The 26,298-nt window shown below is 29.1% G+C and overlaps 1 protein-coding gene across 1 annotated transcript in view; it reads left to right on the top strand.

Annotated features, from left to right (window-relative positions):
- LOC132919840 (uncharacterized) overlaps positions 1 to 26,298 on the top strand; it is a 249,795-nt gene that overhangs the window by 172,846 nt on the left and 50,651 nt on the right. Inside the window, exon 10 of the mRNA XM_060981725.1 lies at positions 16,149 to 16,424. Coding sequence (XP_060837708.1) covers positions 16,149 to 16,424 — 276 coding nt within the window. The remainder of the gene's footprint in view (positions 1 to 16,148; positions 16,425 to 26,298) is intronic.

The raw sequence follows: 26,298 nt of genomic DNA, 5'->3' as shown, positions 1-26,298 counted from the left end.
TAATATTTACAAATAATTTTTCTTAGATAATCGTATAACTTTCAATATCACTAAAAACTAAGAATTTGTTTAATAATTTATTTTAAAATGTGGTCCAATTGGTTACAATAATATAATCTATGATCAATAATAATAATTATATACTATTATAGTCATATTATATTTTATTTTTTTTTAATAAAAACACACTATAGACTATACGTTTATAATACTATAACATATTGTATATAAAAAAAAAAAATTTTATGTCAATTTAGTCTTAAAGGATAACACCTTTATCCGAGGTATATCCTCCTGCAATTTTATTCTCGGCGGATATTTCGTCAATATTATTGGATTTTACCTCATAAGATACAGTAGAATCTTTAGGTCAACATTTTGGTTTAATTCCGTAATATTATATTACAAAGCTATATCCACGCACAAAGATGGTCTTTTATCACGACATTCTTTGTTCGTCACCATTTCGAGTGACGTGCACTCACGTTACCTCTCGTTATTCTGACCGCATGTCATTTAGTAATTTAAGTAGAACATCGTATACAGTTTGTGACCTGGGTACATTTTTGTTTTATCTATAATTTAGTAGATTTATATGGCACATTAAAAATAATGAACACGAAATGTTTCAAACAAACGATAAATAATGTATCTATGATAATCGTGATTATCATAACTTATGATTCTGGTCACAAAATGAAAAAAATGTCACGTTTTTAATGTGACTGTGTCACAATAATTTCCAATAGATTTAAAAAAAATTGTATCGCGATCATATTGTCTAAAACTTATTTTATATTCATGGATTATACAGCTGTAGATACGTTCACTATATATTTACCATCTGAATAATATATTTTTCGCGTATACGCATTTATAATAATATAATATAATAAAATACGACCGCAACGATATTTTCATCTATATATTATTATGTAAGAGCATCGCAACAATAATTGACTGGATTTGCTTTCGTGACGTTATAAATCACGACGTTATGAAATATCAAATTTCACCAACATAGCCTCACGTCAAAACAAAGATCGATGGACAACCGCCCACTTGGCCTCAGTGTCAACAAATCGTCAACAAAACTTCTATTAGTAGATTGATGATTTGGAAACGGTTCATATATAAGAGGGATGTTTGTGGAACCGTACTAAAATAAAAATAAAAACCAAAAATAGCAACACCAGGACATTAATTTTTATTAATATGTTTTTATATTTTTGTATTTATTTTGTGTTTAATATACGAAATATATTACACTTTTTTTCATACGTGTTGGATAGTCATTAATTCTTAATTATCTCCGACACTCGGTATGGTAAGCAAGCATTCTGGTTAATGGAAAAAACAATATACCATCATTAAATATAAAACATGTTCGTCTTGCTCCTACGTACTATATTCATAATGTGACGAGTGTACACACCAGACTGTTTTGAATTGAATTAAATGCGCAGTTATTTTATTTGTACGCCCGAAATTCAACACACTATCAGCGTACGAACGTGTATTCCGCAAAACTCAATTATAAAAACTTTGAAACGTCGTACTGGGAGGGGGTAGCTAATTATGCGTCTCTGCCTCTTTACGAACACAAACGAAAAACTGTCGATAAAATACAATTAAGCGGGGAAACGATAGAAAAAAATAAAACAAAATATCTATTTTAATTTTTAATTAATATTTTTATGACATAGCTGCCATTGAAACACGCGCAATACGGATTTTCCTTTCCGGCCGCTAATAATAACAATCATCATAACAACAACAACAACAACGGTAATATTAATTGTGTATTAAAGTGCGATCGTACGTGGGTTTTGAAAAATATCGATTGGCGAACGGTACACACTACACGTATAATTGTTATTCGACATTATTACCACTTATGGTGGTACAACATAAATGCAATAAGCCGTATTATTATTATTATTATTAGGCTATTCGTGGGGGTATCGGTTCAGCGTGTTCCACTTCCGGATACACTCCGCTCGGAAACACGCGTTACCATAATTGCAGACCGTGTAGGTAGTGTGTAAGTAAATTAACTGTTTTCGGATTGTATGCATACGTGTCCGTGATCGTGTGACGATCGAATTGTTGTTATTAACGTTGCTATTGCGTGATGGATATTATTGTTTCTGTCTAAATAATTATCGGCGAACCGCGCATAACGTATCGACGATGATCCGCCGTAGTCGGGCCAGATTTGCAGGTTTGGCAGCCGACTGTGAATATTATAATATCCGTTCAGGCGCGATTTTCGATTCGGTTAGACGCGCGCAAACACTTCGACAAATAACGGACAATCGCGATCGCATTACAGTAACACTATACGATATACCGCCGAGGAAATAATAATATACCTATATAATATTATGCTTATGCGTAATGTTATTGTCATTTTATACGTGCAAACATTTTTACGCTCGTTTGACTAGGAAATTGTAAAATAATTTAAACGGTCGTTATATTCTAACGAGTTTAGTACCAGAATAAAAGTATAAAACCCACTTGTATTCCGTTTTAATGTTGTGTAATAATATCGAAACTCGATTACATTTTTATGTCACACGATTTATCATTGATGAATGTCCAAAAACTAATAGTTTTATTCGTTTATACGTACGTTCGTCATACATGCGAGTAGATCAAATTTCAAACGATAAAAATGAGATGGTATGAATTACAAATTAGAGTGGTTTTTTTCCATGAACATATTCGGTGTGTTTTTTTGATGTACCTACTTTTTCACTTTTTTATAAATTCAATTAAATTCTCTTCATACGCAGTCATACAGATGAAAAATTATATTATTCATAAATATCTATATTGTGTTATATACCTATTGCGTAGTTATTTCAAATTATTTGACATGATAATATATTAAATATAAATTAAGTATCTTTTTTTACATTTAAAGTCACATGGTATTCCAATAATTTAAAATTCTATCGTATATAGTACTATGACTGTATTGTAAAACACTGACTACTGAGTATCTATAATAGGTTCCATTATAATTTGTAGCAAAAAATTATTAACGCTCAAGCATGTTTATACTTAATACCCACTTTAACATTTCAAAATGTTCGAAATTTATTTATTAAACACAAGTACTATAACAAATTTGAATTGTTTACATTCCTGTTTATGAGAACTGAGTTAAGTAATTGCTTATAACTTTAAGTAGTACAAATAAATTGTTTCCGTCAATATTATATTCAATTTTAGTATACAATAATTTATCACTTGATATAAATATATAATATTATGTTCTTAAAATAATTGATTGTATGTGTATGAGTGTGTAAATAAGTTTAGTAGAGAACGTGATTTCTAAAAAAATAAAAAAAAATAAACAGTAATATTATGGAGGGTAATCTCTTGAATGTTATTGATTTATCTTATACTCGTATCACATCAGACGTGTTAAACAGCTACACACATAGTTAGAACAACAAACCAAAGTTATATACTATATAGTATAAGATATTATTTCACCATTTCTGGTTAATACCGAAATGTACAGTAATAATACTGCACGGGCATACGTCGCTACGAATATTATATTAATATATATTATTCTATTAAAATCGAAAAACAATTTTCCAGAATCGTGCACATTTTTATTCTCCTCAACTTCTCCAATAGTAATAATAATTACTTTTACGTTATGCTAGGCAACAATAGCAACAGATTAACCTGGCTGACCAAATACACACGGATTCGTTTCCACGGTTACGACCGTGACATGGTCGCCCGAAATCGTACACCCAGCTTTTCCACAATAACTGTATTTTGGGAGACTGATATTTTTCATAAAATTATTCGTTTCATTTATTTATATTTTGATCGCCAAAATAATTATTCTTAATGCAAACAAAATACCCTATATATAGGTGTGGTTAAATAACTTAAATATAGTTTCACCGTCTGTCGTAGTACCGCCACTAAGTCTGCCTTTCCACTACAAAACAGGCATGTAAATTTATTTTTAAGTGCTTTCGGAACGTAAATTAATATTTATTTGGCACCACCGGCGACGCCGTCATCTATAATTATTATTGCTCATAACTACATACTTGTAGCGTTTTTTTTTCTTCCGTTTATTTCGTGCAGGTTTGAAAACATTCTTATTCCGTTTTTGGTTGGTCAATTTTTTAGTTATTTTTTCCTTTTCTTGTTTATTTGCTTTATGCCTTTTGTAATCACGTAGGACCTGAACAAAACCATAATCCACTAGACAATATTAATTATGATTAAACATACTACAGTAATTAAGTAAATATATTTACACAAAACGGCATTGCACGTTGACACGATCAAAATATATGTACGTCCGCTCACCTTAATTATTTGTCACGCAACACACGGCGTTTTAGGATGACGAAAGGTTATGATGATGGATGTAGAGGTAATTTAGGTGGGATGGTGGTGGTTATGGGCCTGCAAAATTTCTCGACGTAGAGAAAAAAAAAGGGTCGATGATACTACACAGGCGTAATTTTGGGGACACCTGAAATTACTTTTCCACCTAGTTATGTACAGGATGCACGCTCCAGGGTCTGCGTGGCATAGCTAGCTGAAGGGTGTTTGTCGTTAACGCATGGGTGCAGTGTATGCGCACGTCCGATAAATGATCAGTGTTCGTCAAAAAGGCGTAGAAAAAAAACTATCTCTGAAAAACTACCCTTATATTATATAATATAAGTACAATATATATATATTGATGTAGTTTGGGCTAAATATTCCCTTCACTAGCCCTATTACCCGGTATGTCGAAAACGAGCTTGACAATCTTTGCCTGACTTTTGTCCCACCACCTATGGCATTTATTCACCGTGGCGAAAGAATTAAGCTGCCATCTTACACAAATTTAATTAATCCAAAGCTTTCATATTGCAGACACATAAAAATATTTCGCGCACGTTGTCTCCATTGTTAAGGAAAAATAATTGTAACATTTCAGTTACCCATTATATGGGATTGTCAATTATTCTTTCACGGGTGAATAAATAAATTAAGTGGAGACTTTTGATAATTGAGATAGAAATTTATAAAAATGTTCATTTAAGCTAAATAAAAATAATTATTATTATTGGTCGTTGGTTGTAAACTCGACCCAGTATGGCAGTATCGATATGGATTCAACGTAATGTAAAGTATAATATAATATTATGTTTCCTTTCACAATATATTATTTGAATATTTATTATAAAATAATAAAATAATGCGTAATAATATACAGTATTGTATTATTAAAGGTATATTATATTATTAAAATCGAGGAAAAAGATTAATACTGTATTATAATATTATTATTACCGGCTCGACAAGAATGCCACAGAATTGCCTATCCGATGCGCCAGGTAACTCCTAAACCATATTTTTAGAAACGTGCTGTGGTCCCCACTTTTCACAATGCTTTAATTAATTTGTAAACCGGTTATATTACAAAAATGTATATATTTGTAAACAGTGTTAAAAATATGTTGAAATTGTGTAATAAATAATATTATATTATTATTATTATTGCATTATTGAACACTCTCGTTTATATGTAATTTAATCCTTATTCTTAAATCTGTTTACTAAAATGCATTCACATACGTGTTAATCGAACGTCGCAGCTCCCATAATAATTTACTCACATACGAAAAATTAATGTTCGTTTTAATGTTTAAAGTTGGTAGAATTATGTAGTTCGTGCAAAGTTTTCTCGTTGTTCTCACATATTTCCATATGAACACAATATAGTTTCTGCGCCACACGGATAGAGTTTATAATTTCAAAAAGTGATATGTAGTTACACGAAAATAAATCTAATGTATCAAATGTTCACCTTCGTGAAATTCTTCGTCGTGACAAAATTCTGCGTTAACACAGATATTATACTTGTTCAATGCTTTATCTGACCCTAAATCTCAATAACTTAATTATAATGAATTATAAATTACATGCACAATACATATAATACAATTAAATAACGATATATATATATATAATAAGATTCTGGCATCAAACTCCGTCCAGCGATCGCATCATAGTTCCCAACGATTGCACGCAATACTAACCAGTAGAATTTGGTTTAATTTGAATTAAACAATTCAAATACAATATATAATTAATATTATAATGTATGTACAAGATTTTTTATATTCATGTACTTATTTTAAACTCAAATTACTTACTACATTATTCTGAAAGCGTATAATCAGCATAAGTAAAAAAAAATATTGCGTGTATTAATGTATTAAAAAAATGTGTTTAAAAGTTTAAACTCAAATAAACGTTTAATCACGAACAGTTCTAATTAACGTGCATTAGGGGAAATTCGAACGATCGACAATAAACAATTTGATTATTCACGATGTGGAAATTGAAACCAAACCAATCATATTGGTGTGTTTCGATTTTCGCAATAAAACACAATAAAATATAATATTATAGGCTAGCGCAATAGTACTAGGTGATTTTTTTTCTTCAACTTAAAAATATTTTATGTCCGATTATTGATTGTTGTAATGTTTAAACAGAAATGTCAAATACTCAATAATAGTACGTATTATACACCAGAAGGTTTTCGAAATGAAACTTTTATCATGGCGTTTTACGGCCACTTCTGCAACAGACGGGTTTGATCTCGAGAGCAAATAAAACAACATCAATAAAATCTGAAATTTGAGCTAAAGGGTCGTATATGCACGGTCCGTTACGTGCTCCTCCTGCGGGTCGAATGTACACGTGTAAGATTGGTGTGTGTGTGTGTGTGTGTGTGTGTGAGCGTGACGACTGTGGGTAGGGTATAACGCCATAAATTACCTATCAAAAGTATCCGACCGGTAAGTGTTTGAAATGCCAATAATACTGAATACAGACATACACACATATATTATATAGCCATTGGCCACCTCGCGTGCATTCGAATAAGTATAACAAAATATTGTATTTTTTTTTTTTTTGTAAAGTATAGTATTTTGAGACCAAATAAGACGGAAATCAAAAAACCTACTCAGAAAACGTGCACGTTTGGTATATTCCTCCTCCTTTGAGCCCCGCGGCTTCCTGTTCAGCGCGATCATTGTGATTTCGACGTATTCCGGTTTTCAGTGCACGTATTCTAATAATAACGATTTAATATAAAACGACTTTTTTCCACCACCGCCCATTTACCCGGTCAATCTTCCCGAGACTTTTCCCCGAGTGCATGCAGGCTATCCATTTTTCCGTTATTAATAATTCCATTGTCCGTCTCCTGCAGTGTTGTTTTCAATACCCGGTTCGTTTATTGGCCGTCCGAATATGAAATATCGCATTCGCGTTTTCCGGGCTCGCTGGTCGAGCAATATATTTAATATCTCAATTTTATTTTCACCACAATGACACATATTATAATATATAGGTATAATATATACCTAAATACGAAATACGAATAATTATGTTCGGGTCGATCGGAAACGAATCCCCAAAAAACTCGAACGCTACACCAGCTAGTCCACGCATAAAAAGCTATCGGCCATAATTTGCATTTGAACCCAATGATTTATGTAGCAATTCATCTCGTTATGCGTGCAACGATATAATAATCGCATTTTTCTACGGCACCCATCCAAAGGACTTCGGCGATATATCGAAAATCACTATCTCGTTTTCGTTCGAAACGAACGGATAAACTGATAATTGTTATTAATCGTTCTATAAATCAATCATCGGCGACGTTAATAATACTACATAACCACCTACGTACGATAGTATGACGTTGCCATCAAAAGTAACTACTATATATTATTTGCTAATGTAACACAATATAAATATAATAATACATGTGTTGACATTATCGCGTTATCGTATAGTAGACATCATTTCCGGCAACAAAATACGTTGTTAAAAGTTCTAAAACTATATTTATTTAATTTATGAAATAAAAACTTTTGGACCAAATGTTATATTTTTCCAACACCAGGCGAATGTAAAATGTCAACAAAATAAATTTATTTAGTCTGAGCCTGTCTGGTTATTTCATACGGATGTACGGTTTCTTGTCAAACTGTACGTAAACACTAAACTCGATACACTTTTTTTCCGAAATTCATTTGTGGCTCTCGCTATTACACGACCAGCAAAAATATTATATATTGTAAATGTTAATATTCCAATAGATAACAAAAATAAAAATATACTGATCATTTTAATGATTGAAAAATATTAAATAATTTAAAACATTATCAATGCATGTGAATATTATTAGGATTCATCCAACAATCCAATATATAATAATAATATTACAAAAATACTTTTTTAACTAATAATATTATATTAGAATATAGTGTACAATATAAATATCAATAAATTTTTTTTGTATACCAAATTGTTGTTGCCCAAAAAATTTAATTAATTTAATAATACTATGTCCAATTTATTGTTCTACTATAGTTATTATAATAAAAGTAAATAAAAATCGTACTGTTGTTAAAATATTATCAAAATGTAAATCAACTAACATAATATAAACCAATGTTTAAAGATATTTTCATTAATTATAATTTTTGTAATATTATAATCTATATTCACTTTACCAACGTACAGAAATAATCATTAGTACAAAAAATAGCTCGTGATAAAGAAGTATAAAAAGTATTTTGAAGTATACTTAATAATAATACATATTAAATAATAATATGAAAATCAAATAAGGTAATAAAATATTCAATTTTTAATTCTACTTAAATCAAGATTTTTAAGAAATACAATATAAATTAATCATTGAAATTATTTTATGTTGTTTATCGTTATAATCATATTTTGGTTCTACTTGAATTCATTGTAAACAATAAATATTAATTTTGTTTTGTGATAAATTATTTATCGAGAATAGTAAATAACATATTTGTATATTCAAAATGGTGTGAAATTTATTGGTCAAAAATATTGTTTTTAATAATAAAGGATCGTATAATTTCATAATTATTTTTAATTTGTTTTAAATAATTTTAATGTTTAATGGGGTCATAAATAATAAGATTATGAAAGTATTCTTATGAATTATATATGAATTTATGATTAATGTATATGGTGGTGAATTTATCCTAATAGGTAGGCACATTGTAAGTATAGGATATACAAGTTGCTATACAATAATTTATAATCAAGACATTTGTGCATACACTAATGTTCAATAATTAGAATTAAATGATTATTTATTTTATATTTAACACGTTTTATTAATTATAATTTATCGTAAAACATATTTTTCTAATTTATTTTAATATAAATCACATTGTAAATAGTAATGTTATAATTATATTACGATCTATGGTATGTTTTTTATTTTAATTTTTCAATTCACAATAATTATTGTTCTATAAATTTAAATTTCAGTTGCCAGTGTCAATAATGTTGTTCGATAATTTCATTTGAAAGTTTCATTTTTGATTTTCTAGAGCAGTTTCATTTCCCCTATTTTTAATTAGGTAAAAATTCACTTTTATGATTCTTAAATAATATATAAATCAATGTTTCATAGTCCAATGTCCATTTTCAGATTGGTATTATCTACAGTGACGACATATATAATAATATTAAAATTACCAACTAATTATTTGTTAATAGATTTATTCCATAAGTACCACGAAATAGTAAAGTAGTATAAAAGATGATAGAACCATAGAACTATGTATTACTTCTATGATCACCATGGTATTTATCTAAATAATTTAAACTTTCAAATAGGTCCTTGGATCTAATGCAAATGTTGTGTTATCTATATAATTTCATGACTTATATATATATATATTTATATATATTTTCATTATTCATTATATACAATTATGTACCGTATATGATTAACAGACAAATCAACTGCACGTGCGTTCTACACCTACACATTACGTTTTGTATACCTTGTTATGCATATACCTACGTTATTTTACGACAATTACACGAGAATGATATACACATATTTTACGTTCAGCGACCATAATGTGAGTACATCGGACGTAAATCACAATTCAGGGCTTTATCGCGGCAGGACGAATCCAACGAATCGAACGTGTACGCTAACCGCCAGTAAAATTATAATAATATTATAATAATTGTCACGATACCATTTCACGAATTTGCGGCTGTCACACAGTCGTTAGATTTATTAAAACCGGACACGTCATGACTGCAATTAATTTCCAATCATAACGCGTATGTATTGTAACAATATTATAATACGATGTATTTAATATCAGTTGGCAATAAGCATAGACAAGTGTGGTGGATTTCCGCTACACTCACGGCGAAGTCGACGAGTAAATCGACATCGAGAATAATACATGATAAACCACCGGAGTGATTGGCGTAAAGCAAGTGACCGTTATTCATATAGACTAAATCTTCTTAAATCCGAAAGATTTAGACCGGGTTGTGCATGTAATATATATATATGTATGTTGTATGATCGACAGAAAGCAATACGTACCAGACCATTGCGACGAATTATGGCACGTTCGTATAATCCTCGACCATCATCGTCAAAGCAGATGTTTTTTTAAAAAAAAAGATTATTTTCGACAACAGCGCCGGCCATAATAATGTTACGAACGTAAAGTTCGTAATGCCGTCACGGATTTCTCCTCTCAAGCGAGATGGGGGGGGGTAATATATATATATATATATATAAATTGTGATTGTTAACGATATTATAATCTACAAAAAATTATGATTTTCGAATATATGGGTATTTTTTGAGCAATGGAATTTAACCGACGAGCGATAATATTTCAATTGATTTAAAAGCGCAAGGGTTCAGAAAATCGTATCGAAGATAAGTCCTATATTTTCCACCTACGGTATTATGTAGTAACGTTAAGTGCTCTCATAACTAAACACAAACACGATATGTCAAATTATAACGTTATAATTAAAATAATACCCTAACTTCCCCTTCCTCGCCAATTCGGGATATCAATCCTAAACGTACCAACTAGTGTACCTATAGGGTTCATTTTCCGATTGCAAATAACAATCATTTCACTTGCATTCACCGGTGACGGATTAACAGAATGATGTACTTACGATGATTGACGTCACAAACGGACACATCAGCTGAAGAATAATCTGATTAAACACATTGCTCGTCCACCGACGATAAATTTATATTTTTTTTCCCCCAAAATCTGATCCGATTTGACATAATGTGTGCATTTTCCCCATTTAATCACATGGTCACAGTGCATTTATTATTGTCCACATCAATCCATCTCATTTGTTCATCCAACACTCAGTACACAATAATTAAATAATATAACTACTATTACTATTTAGCTTATATTTATATCTAAAAAGTAGACACAGAAAGAGAAAACCACGTGTATTTTTTTATGACAAATAAGATCATATTATATTATCCCAATATAATTACGTAAAATATGCTGCAGACCTGTTTAATTTTTTTTTTATTTTGATCACGCGACACATAATTACAACGAGCAAAGAAAAATGTCATATTAAAAATTCAGAACTGTGCGATATGTCCAATAGACAGACAATACATTTTACACAATAAAGCATATTTGAATAAAAATGATTAAAGTAATATCGCAGGCGCACAGAAGAAAATTGAACATTATATATACAGGCGTCAACATGTATAATATATTATTATTATTATTTCTAGAACTTTTTTGAGCCGTTAAAAGTGAAACAGGTTTCAAATAAGAGTTGGGACGTTATGCATATTATCCATAATGTGAGTAAGATGATAGTGGAAAATGCTAGCACTACGATCGTACGTTATACCTGTCTATAAATCGAGTTCGATATTATATAGCCTTGTCGAGAATAATTAATAGTCGCATGTCACGCTTGTCGAGCGAGAAATCCTTAAGCTGCGAGATTTAATAGCGCCCTGAGATTTTGGTCGTCTACCTCAACACACACTACAATGTATATAATTATTATTCACTACATCGCGTGGGGTTTCGCTTTGAGCCACTGTCGAATATCTTAGTAGGTAGGTAAACACATTTTAGATTATGATAGAAGCATACGTTATTTTGGCTGCTGCCAAATGATAATGGTGTGCGCACACATCCGTGAATTATATATACCTATATCTATGTCAATTTCGCGATAAGAAATATCGAGAGCCGAGTTGTCGCAATGATGGAACATATTTACATATTGTACTATAATATTTACAAGTTTCATTGGACTTAAGAGCTACGATGATAAATTTAATTGCACTTGAAAAAACGGTTCCGAACTTTTGAATCGAAAGTCCAAATGACTTGACTTGTTTATCAATGATTATTTCTAGGTACAAACTTTCGGAGTGTTTCTTCTGTCCAAAAGTGTTATACGAATAAAGGTGATACAAAAAAAAAAATAATTAATTAAAGATCGAATAAAATCATTGTTTTACTAAAACCAATTAATAACATTAAGAACAAGGTGACATTAATCGCGCTCGATTTAATAAAATATTGTAAAATCTCACGTTGGCGAACTCTGATATATTATCATCTTTCGTGATTTATACGATTCGCGTACTATTTATAAGTAATATTATTACACTAGAATATCTCGTGTAAAGAAACACTCCACTGTGTTTTTCACCATCTTAACAGACGCTTAGAAACGCGACTGTTCGCGGTCTATGTTCTGAAATAATTGTAATCTCGATAAATGTATTATATACAAAACAGTAACATTCGTCGGGTTCCGCAAAAACTCTTTATTTTTTTCACGTTATTTTAGCAAAAAGTAATCACCATTTCTACGTTCCCATCAACGCTTAATTTTTCCCATAAAACGTAATTAATTTACAATCGAATCTAATAAATGTTTACTTCAATCTCTGTTCACTGTACCCATACATAATCGATTATCGATCGTACTATCGCCTATTTTGCAGTAGATACATCGCGTATCTCGCCACCTCACCACAATAATAATACGATTAAAACCTGCAACTTACGTCATCGTAATAATAATATTATATAATATTACGTAAAATATTAATATCATAATGTTATGTTGTCAACATTTGATATCGAAGAATAATTATCGATTTCGGTGCGACACAAGTGCTATAATCGATCGCAATTCGTTATAATGTATCTATAATATGTTTCATATAGAAAACTACAACACAGCTATAATTTAATATCACGTATTTAGGTATAAAAATGTATTTTTTCGTACCACGAAATTTCCTATATTCGGAAAAATAAAATCTATATAAAAAAATAAATAAATAAAAAATATTCTTCTCTTGCGTATGTGAGTGTGTTTATTTGTCACGTTATAGAATCCAATGAATCCATCATTTCCGACGTGTCAACCAGAGTGCATCATTCGATCCCACCCCCCACCATCACATCTACGTGCACATGGTATATTATGACATCATGACCCGGACGGATTCTAGCCGTCGTTTTGTTTTACATTTTTTCTTTTAATTTTATTAGTATAATTAATTGTAATATCAAAACCAGATTTACAAACATTTTAGATTCTGAGAAGGGTAATGGATGTATTGAATTTATAATAACGTGTTTTTGTTTTTGTCTGTATACACAAAATATGCTTCGATTTTCAACTACGGTTGTGATTTTCGATATAAAATTGGATCTAGTTGTTAACTTTAAGTAGTCAAAATTAAAAATTCTCATTATTTTTCAAAGTAAAAATGTGATAATATTCATAACTATAGTTTCAATATTTTTTAAGATATAAATCATTATTTATTATAATATTATAGCTGTATTTTTAGAAATATGAAAATCAATCTGTAATAGATATTACTTTGTAGTTAATTACAATATTGTAATAACTATTATAAGATATTCTCAATAATATAAGCTAACTCCGTCCACAATCATTTTTCATTTGTAATGATTTGTCATTGAATTCAAAATATTTAATACGCATTACTGTAAAAGTTAAATTTTCGTCGTTTCAGAATCTTTTTCTTTTTTTCTTTGTCCCTAAATGTCATTGCATCAAAATTGATTGAACATTGGTGCGGTGCGTTTTTACTCACCGGATAACGGGTGGACTTCGTTTGTTGACAATAATTTAGTTTAAATTCTGCCGATCTTGTGGACCGTAAATTAGGACTCTACAACGACTACAACTTCAAAAATCCTATTTAGAAATACATAGACGCATAATTATTGAAATTTTATTTCACCAAGCCAAACAAAAATAATGAATATTATTATAATGTCGTTAAAATTCGTATCGTTGTTATAATAAATTGAAGGACAGCTCTGGGCGAAATTCGTTGTACAGGATGCGTTCGAAAGTCATAGAATTCGTATAACTAATTAGGACAGATTGTTGTATTTTAAAGGGTCTAGAAACAAGGGTGTACGGTATGGTTTATGTTATTAGATCGGCTTTATGAGACAAACTGCGAAATGCTCGTTTGTGTGCACTCACATAGTGACAATTTACGATTATTCGGTTATATATAATTATTATGCATTTACGGCGCGTGATCGTACACTAGTGTATCGAAAATTATTCTTATGTTCAGTGCTATAATTATTAATGTATACTGTTATAATATAAAAATGAATGACGTTTTTCTTCGACTATTATTGTCATCAATTTAATCTAGGTTAAATTAAATTTGGTTAAACAAATGTAAGAATATCATCAAATATGAATTTAATATTATGTTTAAATATAAATAATACTATGTTTTAAAAACGTGTGAAAAGCTTCTTAAGTACATTTTAATATATTATTATAAATACGTTTTAGTCACAATGTTAATTTATATTATTCAAATTTAAAAAATCAGCTTTCTAACTAATTTTGTTACAAATAAATAATGATTCTTTTTTTTTAATTAATTAATTAAAGCCTTATTTTAGAACCATCCTAGATACCTTACACAATTTTTTATTATTAGTCATCTATAAATATAGAAATATTCACAAATTTTAATTTACGTGTGAAAATATACATATTATATAGTAGGTACATTATATTAAATTATAATTTATAGCCTTTATTCATTATTATTAAATTATTTATTTATTGTTACGTTTATATAACTTTTGTACTTCAAAACACATTTATTTCAAAATATAGACTACACAATAATTATGTTTAAACAGTTCTTGAATAAAAATTCTTATTTTTAGAAAGCAAATTATTTATTAAACATTATTTTCAGTAATATACAATATATGTATATTATAAGTGTTTTTTATGGAATTCCTGCTTAAAATATATAATGTATGTATTTATAGTGAATAACATGAACTATATTATATAATATATATATATATAATTTTTTTCAATATATTGGTAATTAAAAACACATAGCTTCTTCCTTTCCTTTATAACCATTATTTGAATATTTTAAAAAATAAAATATAAAAATAAAATAATTTTTATAGTTATTGTTATCGCTAAATTAATATAGGGGAAAATGCTTTATTTTCAAAGTAAACAATTTTTGAACGAAGCCATAAATTAGTAATTACTTTTAATAAGTGGCTATGAAATATATTCCTAAAAAAAATTGTTTTTTATGAAAATTTTAAATTAATAACTTCGATCATGGAATAAAAGTAAAATGAATATAATATGATATAAATACATATTGTGTATACCAAATTATACACAAAGATAAACATTGTATTAAAATTAAAGACTTCAAAAACTAAGTACTATATGACGACCTTTGAATTATACAAACAGGATAGGCATAATGGCCACTTAACAAAGTGATGATTTGTAATGAATAGTAATGATATATTTGATTTCAATATAGACGGTCACCAGCTTATGATAATAATTCACTAAATCGAACAATTTTTAACGATAGTTACAGTATATATAAATTTATATAATGCAAATAAATAGAGATAATAATAATAATAATAATATTACAACAATAACGTTTACTATTTACGCACCTGTCATATGGTGAAGCCACGCCCTTGTGCATAAGTGTATGACCGAAGTACCTTCGTAAATGGAGTAGAATTATAAAAAAAATATTAAAAAGAACAATGCATATACTATTATACGCATATGCCATCATTATACATACTTATGATCGTGTATGTAAGTTTAATCGGATTAAAGTCTTAAATTAATTCGGTTGTTTTTGTTTTTCTTAATAGAGACTTCTTTGTTGTATGACAACAAGCACTACCACGAAGAATGTTTGCGTTGCAACTCGTGTGGAATGAACCTTACCGGCCCGAACCAGAAACGGGCCAGGAGGTTCAAGAATCACATACTGTGTGATTTACACTTCGCCGACGTGGCTTTGATGGAGTGCTCGGATTTCATGCAACAACTTCGCAGTTTCAAGCCACAATCGTTAGGTTGTGCTGTGGCCAGAAGGAAAAGCTCTACGACGCTAATATTCCCGTTGCCACCGCAGGCGTGTGGAGGTAAGCGTTTTATGTAATTATATAAGAAAAAATAGTTATAGTGTTACTTATAGTGTTATAAGCGTTTAATTGTATTTATATTGAAAACAAAAGCATAGACGTGTTGAACTCTTCCAGCGATTTACATGGGTAGATATTAGACAATCAAAATCTATTAAATTTTTTATTTTCTGCAACTTCTAGACGATTATTTTACAAAATAAATTGAATATTGTATTGCTGGAAACACCTAATTATAGGTACGCAAATAAAAATTAAATTTTTAATAAATTAAAATTATCTACTATGACAAAAGTAATCTAGATAATTAACCGTAATAGCCGTTAAACCAATAACAAAAAAAATATGTTCAAATACGAATTTAGTCGCGGTCGTATATAAAATCGTGATACTCAAAATGAAAGCACGTTAAATAAGCTATATATGTCATATAAATTCAATAACATGGTTCGAATGATGATTTCTTTTTCTACGGGTAATTCGATTCACTCGAAATCATATAAGAGGTGCTACGGAATTTTCCTAGTATCCGTTATTGAATCAGATCGTTTTACCGAGACAAGAAAAAAAAAGGAGAGAAGAATTTGAGCACCATATCTCGCGAAGAGGTATATGAAACAAAAACAAAGAGCAAAAGAGTGTCTTTCGATAACATAGGACAGGGAATGAATAGACGCGGGAAAAAATAAAATAAAATAATAATAATAATAATAATGATAAAACAAGAATAGGAAGAAAAAAGCTCTAACGAAAAGCTGTCACTCGGTGTTGTCTAAGTCACGCGAGGCCACTTCAAAGTCCCTCGCCGCCACCGTGTCATTACACTCGAAGAGTTACGTTCGGCGAACACGGCAAAATTCAATTTGCTCGGCCGCCGGCGTCGTCGTTCGTACGGCGTTCGCTTTCCACACGACCCTCGCGCGCGCTGCAGTGGTGTCTGTGCGTGGGTAGAACCAACACACACACACATACACTCTCTCTCTCACACACACACACACACACACACACACACACACACACACACACACACCGCGCGCGCGCATACATATTATATATATTCACCCGATCTTAAGGCGAATAGATGTCTTCTGACGTATTTCCGTCGTCTTTCTGCCACCAGGTATAATTTAGAGTAATATTATAGAGATGGCGGCAACAACAGCAGTCAACCGACTTGACGACTCACTTATTCGCGGATAGTCGGCGGCGGCGGCGGCGGCGTGACGATAACAATAATAATATATTATTATCGCATTTGAATTTGTAGGTATTGATATTCGACGCACATCGTATTATTATTGTGTATTTGCGTATAATCCAGCGCGAGTGCGTGTTATAATATATACCGTCACTGTGTATACGTTATAATATTATGGTGAGACTCGATGCTCCTTTGACTCGCCATCGCGACTGTTCTCGCGGCGACGGCGGCAGCGGAGGGGGTTAAGTTACGACCGCGTTGCGTATAATTATATATCATCTGTATGTACGACGGTACCTGTACAATGGAATATTACAATTTTATTATAATGATGACTGTAACTACACTCGTGACCCTCTGCGCTCATATATATAAACGTTAAACTTTAACGATCTACGAAATATGACCGTGTAGGCAGACGCGAACGCGTGTTTATTATATAATGTATAATTTATATAAACAGAGAAGATAATATTTATATTCACTAGTGGTCGGGTCACTTCGCTAGCTATAATATAATATATTATGGCGTTTTGGGGCGGATTTCGGTTTGCCACGCCGTCGTTACCTGCACTCGCGACCCGGCGCCATCTATTTTTAATGCATATCGGTTCTTCTTATAAATACAAGTTTGGCAGAAGCGCGTGCATAGAATACATCAATATTTTTTGTACTGATGTTCTTGTTATATCATTTTTTTGTTTCTTACCAATCATTAGTTTTTAACGATAAATTGTTCAAAACTGCATTACTTATAAATGGGGCTTGGATTTATATGTAAATATATATTTTTTCTGTGACTTGATGAATTAATTTAGGTGAGTGATAAATTAGTTTCCAGCGATTTCCAATAAAATTAACTATATTTTATTTTACATATTTTTAGATATTTTGCCATAAGTACATGTTTTTGTATATTTCTGAATAATTTCATTTTTCTTACATATTATTTACAATGTATATATTAAATAAAAATCCTGGTTTAACTGCCTAAAATTAATTAGACAAATATATTGCGGAATGGATGAGGTAACATTGTAGGCTGAGCTCACTCCTTTGGGCATTGCAAACATGTAATTTGTACCCATTACCTCTGTTGAAATCAAGCTCTCCTTTAGTCAGTTCAAATCTGTGTTATGACCAAGCCGTAGATCATTTAACTTTTACAATTTGAGCATACATAGTATCTCTTGCTATCAAGATCAAGAAGAATAAGGTTCAATTTCATAATAATTTCATTTCAAGTATTTACATTTTTTATTTTCATTTTTTGTAATTTATAAAGCAATTTTTAATTATTTTTTTTCAGTAAGATTATTTTATATTTCATATTTTCGTTTTATTATCACATATAAAATGATTTGTTATTACATACATATTTAAATATTTTGTTTTTTTTTTTTTAACACATATAAATCCAAGCCCTACTTTTATAAAGAATAGCCAATAATTGGAAATCAAAATACATTTACATTAACTAAAATAAAAACTTAACTATCATACGGTTGACGTGATTGGAACATATTGTTCAGGATTTAAATAACGAAATAAACATAGTTTTAAGCGAAAATGTTGAAGTGACCATACCTAAAGAGTAAAGATACAAAAATTGACTTGGTAGTAATAATAACGTGTGTTGTACATCAGTGTTATCAATATTAAATTACTATCAATTTTATTAATTTATAATTTCAACCAAACAAATTCTTATTGACTAACCTATTATACAAAAATAATTATATAAGCAATAAGCAACACGTATGAACGTATGACAGTCGACAAAATATCATCAACAATTCATTTAAATCTTTGTTATAACCTAAACTGTAAAATTATAATATTATATTATACAAAAAGTGTAAATTATAAATTTTTAATGTGTGTATGTGCACGCACGCACATTATTTTGTAGGTTTCACAATTTTTTTTCAGTTTTAATATAAAGTATATGAATTTGAAAAAGTTAATAATACGAATTTCAAAATTACCGTATTTTATCTTAACTATACTAACGCTGGTGCTTTTCTTTGATTTCCGTGCACCTCTATTAAATCAGTGGGTCGGATGTACAAAATATTTTATAAAATTGATTACGATTGTTTTAAGTGATTAAGTCAGATTAATGGAGTAGAGTGTTTAACAAATGCCTAGTGTGTTAGATAATTTTCTGTACTAAAAACCCTTTATAGGTAAATAGATAGCATGTGTGCAACATATGGCAACCGTAATCGTGAGAGTGATGCGATGCCAAACTAGGTTTAAAGTTAAAAGTAACTTTTATTATAAACTTGGTTATTAAATTAATTCGGTACACTTAACGCTGAGATATTGCTAATTCTCGAATAAAACTGTCCTATAACTATGATTGAGATTACGTATGTCTACTGATTTGTGTTATGATCTTGATGAAAATAATCGTATAGATTGGATTTGGAAATATTGTAACTGAGTGTTATTAAGCTCATTATTGATTAAATTTTTGTAGCCACCCTATAACCGGAGAACTAGCAATCAGAAAATTGACTTAACACCAATGACATTCAGCAAATATACTAAGTGTGTTAATTCTGACATGCTACAAATACACATACATACATGTATATAGTTTATACACATCAAGTTGATAGTTGGAATGTAACTTATTCACGAACATTATTTAAGGCAAACACTTTCAAAATATCTCTAGGGTATATTAGAATTGTAAAACAAAAAGCTTCTTCGAAAGACTTTGAACTTTATCGAACTCGAATAATAATATATATATACAAGTATTTTAATCACTTAGTACGTTTAAATTTGTTCACTTTTAGAGATGTCCATCAACTTTATTTTGTACTCCTATATGTTTTGTAATCAGGATTATCATGGCTGAGCATTAAAAAGTTAAAAAGTTACAGTTAAGTTACTTTTAGTTTTAACTAATTTTCATGACGAGTTACTTTATTTAAAAAGTAACTTCTTACTTAATGAGTATAAAAATAATGTATTCTAATCGTATCACTTATACCATTACTAATCAGTTAATTAACTAATATTTTTATAGTATCGTTAATCTAATTTTTTTTTAACATAAACCCAATAGATTTAAAATATATTATATTTTGTACATATTATCATTTATAATTATTATATGTATTGTAAATACTAAATAGTATGAACTATTGACGTATCGAGTTTACTATTTATGTATTTCAATAAAATAATGTAACTATATAAAATAATACAAATTTATATACATTGTATAGAAAATAAAAATCTAACCTTACCCAGAGACGCAATCGAGGAGTTACCAAAAGTATTAATTTGCAACCTTTTAAATTTCCATATTTATGGTTTTTCGTAAAAAAAAATTTAATAGGTTAGTTATTAATTAATTATGAAAAAAAAGAATCTGTTAAACAATGATAAAAATGAAATTATATTTTATGAATACTTCAACAACGAAAATATAACTGATTACAATTCACTACAATAAAATTAATTTATTTTTAGATTTGAACTTTTATGACGTCGTATTGTTATCGTTTATCACGTACCAGTATTTAATATAACATTATACATAATATACATCCTAAGTTATTTTTGCAACCCCCAATATTTTTCCCAAATTACGCAACTGAACTTACGCAAACATATCATTTGTTAATCCCTCAAAAATATAACACTACTATATAACTCATTTTGACGTTTCAAGAGTTGCCATGTTGGTGCCGTGATCTTTTAAAAATGAATAACCTCTGTTAATACTTAGTAGGGTCTATTTTTGAATAGCCTCCTTTTCTGTTATTAAATATTATAATGTATTCTTTTATGATATATTTTTATCAAATATACTTATTGTGCTTTGACGTGAATTGTAGATATTCAATAATAAAAAAAATACTAATTTTTAATTAAGTTAAGTTACTTTATTCTATTTCGCTTGTAACTTTTACAAATTTAAATGGAATAGTTAACTTTTATTTAACTTACATTAACTTGAAAAGTTGAAAAAAAATATTTTAAAGCAATTTACTTAGCTTAAGAATTAGTTATAATATAATAATAAAATAATATCAAGTAATACGGGCAATACAATAAAAGTTAATCAACTTGTAGGTATGACAATAAGTGCCAACAATATTACCATATAAATACTTTTCTATTCATAACAGTATATGTTATTATTTCAATTCAATAATTGATTATATCATTCCGATAAAAATGTCAGTACCAAATTCCAGTATTATACAAATGTATATTGCACTTAATATCTATAGAATGTAGTCATGTTTAAATGCTGCATTACAAAAACGGAGAGAATCATATAAGAGTTTACTGCTATCCTAATTATGTTTTGAAATATAATTTGAATGAGCCTGTATTCCATTAAATTAGAAAACAATTTAAAATTATATTTCAATACATTTAAAAATGAAATAAAATTGTGAATTTACATTTATATAATTTTTAACATAATATACATTATTGAACTATATAGGCATTTAAATAATCCTATCTGAATTTATAGCATTTATGATTTTAAATAAATAAAATACGTATAGCAATGTATTTTACGTGACATTTTTGATATGAAAATAGTAAATTAACTTACTTAATCTTACTCGAGCGTATAATATAAAAGCTCTATATCACCACTTCTCCGATTAAATTTCTTAGTAATGTAATATATTTATTAATACGTTTTTACGTATACTAGGTTTAAAGACAAAGTTTAGCTACTTCGAATCAAACAAAAAAAGGAACACCTACTACCGTATTTGTGATAAAAAAATTTAATATTGTTTCCATTGAATGAATTTTAAATTCTTTTTAATATTTAGTAACTCATCATTTTAGGAATACACTCCTGCATAGTCCTTTAAGTGGGTGGTATTGTTCGTAGACTTAGGTACGATTTATATTTATTAATGTGTATTAAAATGTGATAAGTATATATTATATATATATATACTATATAGATAAGTACTTAAATCTACGAGAAAATAATACGTTGAACATCGAATACAAATTAAACACAACTAATACTTATACTATAATATATAATCAGAAATCAACTTTTGTCTAGAAATACTTTCTAAAATATGATAACAAAAAAAGTATAATACTAATCATAATAGTTACGTTAATTTGAAGGTATTTCGGCAATGATGAAAATACTAAATAAATGTATCTTTGTTTTGAATTAATTCGTTTTAAATATCAAATAAATAAATTTTATTAATGAATCTTAATTAGTTTGTTAAATATTATGTTGGATAGAACTTCTTCTATATTAAGAAAGACGATTTTAACAGATAGATTCGTTTAAGACTTATTGTTTAGTCCTACAAGTAAAAACAAATGATTTTTTTTATTATTATTAAAAAGAATAATAATAAAACATTAATAAATAATAATTATGATATGAACGTGTATATTATTAATTAATCGAATTTTTAGTTTTAAATTAATTTTTGTAAATTATTGTACTAATTTTAAATTTGTATAAGTTCTAACTGATGAAAAATGCCTTCAAGTTCGTAGCTAGGCTTGCAATTTTATTTTACTTTATTTCGAGCATTACAATGATTCGTAATAAATTTGACTGTTAATATTTTTTCTTTGAAATCAAGAAATCAAAAAGAAATCGATTAGCAGACATCAAAAGAATTCCTTTTTATAAAATAAAAATATAATATGAATTTTACGTTGTAAAATTACATATTGTATGATGATTTTTTTTTCTTTATTTTATAGCCGACTTTACCAGTAATCATTATATTACATGTATAAATATATTCATGAATAAATAGTTTTGTGAGTTATTTTCATTAATACAATTTTCTCAGGAACGTAGATAATAGTTGTATAATGTATATTAATAATATATTATCTTGTAATACATATTTTATTTTAAAATTGATCACTTTCATTATTATCGTTTTAATGTGTTATATAATTTATTTAAATTTAACAATCCATAAACTCAATTTGTTAGGTTAAATCGCCTATTTATAACTTAAAAAGTTTGAGTGTTTAATTTTAACAAACCAAAAGCATACATCGTTTTTTAGGTTATCTAAATGTGTGTGTGTGTGTGTGTGCTGTACTTGTAAAACAAAAATGTATTATATTTTTTTTATCATTTGTGTACAAACTTGACAGCCAATCCGTAGTAAATACAGCATGCTGCTGCAGTATTAACGTGTTTGCTTTTGTACATACTCACCCGAGTGAAATGAAATTATTTTGTATGAATTTAATTTATTTTGTGTCCTAACCAACTATGGGGATCACACATGGTTTTTATTTTTAATACACATGTACGTAATTGTACTTTTATATTATCAATACAATAAATTTATTGTTGTTGTGAATATTATTAAACTAAAAAATAATTTAATCTGATTTAATAAGAAAACAGTAAATGATACTTACAGTTATAATATTTTGTATTTCAAAAGATTCGAATCCGAAAAAAATTATTGAGTGGTAAACGTCAACGAGACACTCAGTTATCACTCCACCAAGAACATATTATAATATTGTTTTACAAAGATGCCAAGTCGTGAATGCTTGAACAAACCTTTGCTGTCAACTTTTTAAACACATACGCCAAACTCGTATACTCGTATAATAATTATTAAATAGTATAGAAGTGCGCGTGGCGCAAAGAAATTCCAGAGAACTATTTTGGAACTTGATGAATTAATTATTGCGACATTTCTTCAACAACAATGTGCGACGAAGGGTTTCAAGGAAGAACGCCGCTCGTAATGTCGAAGGGCACTGACGACGACATCGCACGACGTTAAGTGTTATGTGCTTTCAGTTCTTTCATATCATTGAATGGTCGTTGTCGTTGCGCGTTGCCGCCATAATAACAATAATATTATTAAGAAGGACATTTATAAAGTTTCTAACACTCGATGTGTCGGTACATTCTGTATTATATAGTTTATTAATATTATTGTATTATGTATACAATCACACCCACGATGTCGTATATAATACCGAATGCATACTTGATCAAAATAAATTTGTAAAATAAAAAATTTTAAAGCGGCTTGTCGGGCGATCACAATAACACACTTTTAGATCTAATGGTCCGTGGGGTATACGCGTACTATACTGATTTCCAACAAAACAGAAATTGATTGCGTTTAGATTTATCCAAAGACATTAAAGAGTCCAATAATAATATCACTCGTATGCACTTATCTCAAGCATCTATATATATTATAACATATTATTTGTAGATGAAATTTATTGGAAATGGCGAATGAACTCACGTATAATTTTATACCCATAACCATAATGATAATGATACTTTTTGCAACTGAGCTTTTACGATCGAATAGTCTAAATAAGTTTTTTAATGGTCTCAGCAAGCATACGTGTCGTCCGTCAATTTCGCGTCTACTCTCATTTTATGACCAACTGATCGCACACAAACATATGTGCATTTTACCACTCTGCGACAATTCGGCCCTATTAAATGTGTACAGCAAATCAATCTCGTAACACACTCTCTCTCACACTATCATCTGCTGGTAATTTAATAACATGTGCGCATTAAACCTTTTACGACGTATTTATTATTATTATTATTAACATTCGCCAGACCTTTCGATAAGTTTTATTTGATTTCGCTAACTACTCGCGTGACGTCTTGCCTGACCGTCGAGGTGTTGACACAAATCGTTTCGATAATAATGATTGAACATATTTTGAACGCCGTAATAATATTATTACAACGGTGGTCCATGAAAGTGCGAGCAAACATTATCACGAGTCTATGATATTATGCGACCTCGGTCGCAGTACGTAAGATTTCATCCCTCGACTGTGTTGGGTGATTTATTTTGAAACTTCTCGTAAAAACGCCCATGAACTTTCCATTGTTCTTATATTTGCAATTTCGGTCAGGACTCATTCTTTTAGCTGTCCGGAAAATTCTGTATCAACACCGCACGCGTTGAGTATTGTTTCGCAGTGGAAAACGAACAAACGAAACCCTCGACTAGAGTTAAAAATTAAATTCCTTTTAAATCCCCGGTTTTGAGTTTTACAAACAAACTCAATCTTTATAAAAAAATAAAATAAAATGAAAAAAAAAACTATCGACAAACTACAAAATTAAATAACGTCTTTAAACTTTCATAATATTATATTATAACCTAGAGTTCTCAAAAATAATCTTAAAAATATAACGACTTTGAAATTTGTAAGTTCGCGACCGTCATTATACGCTATTTTCATAAGTCACGTAGGTAGGTACTTATCGCTATAATATAACAATACGAATGAAATTGTTTTATTTTTCTTAATCATAATTCATTTTCAATGCTTTATAAAAATTGAAGTATTTAAATTATATCCCTCCTTATCTGTAACCGAATCATTTGGATACATAAGCGTCTATGTTAATAAAATATTTTAAGAATATTAATGGTCAACACTCATAAACCAATACCGCTTGGACGGTTTATTAAGCAATCGGAATTATTTATTAATTATATCTCGATTATTAACTAACAAGACAATTGATTTATATATATATATATGTTGACTAAATTATATAAGAGATTTTTAACTTACGTAATGGATTTGTAAAATATGTTTATACTCTGAATATAATAACACTGAAAATTGTCTGTGTCAAAAAATGTATGAAAAATTTCCTAGTTA

This window comes from Rhopalosiphum padi, chromosome 2 (genome assembly GCF_020882245.1).
Source record: "Rhopalosiphum padi isolate XX-2018 chromosome 2, ASM2088224v1, whole genome shotgun sequence".
Taxonomy (NCBI): Eukaryota; Metazoa; Arthropoda; class Insecta; order Hemiptera; family Aphididae; genus Rhopalosiphum; species Rhopalosiphum padi.
The sequence above is the reverse complement of the archived record's forward strand: the minus strand, read 5'-3'. Positions and strand labels throughout refer to the sequence as shown.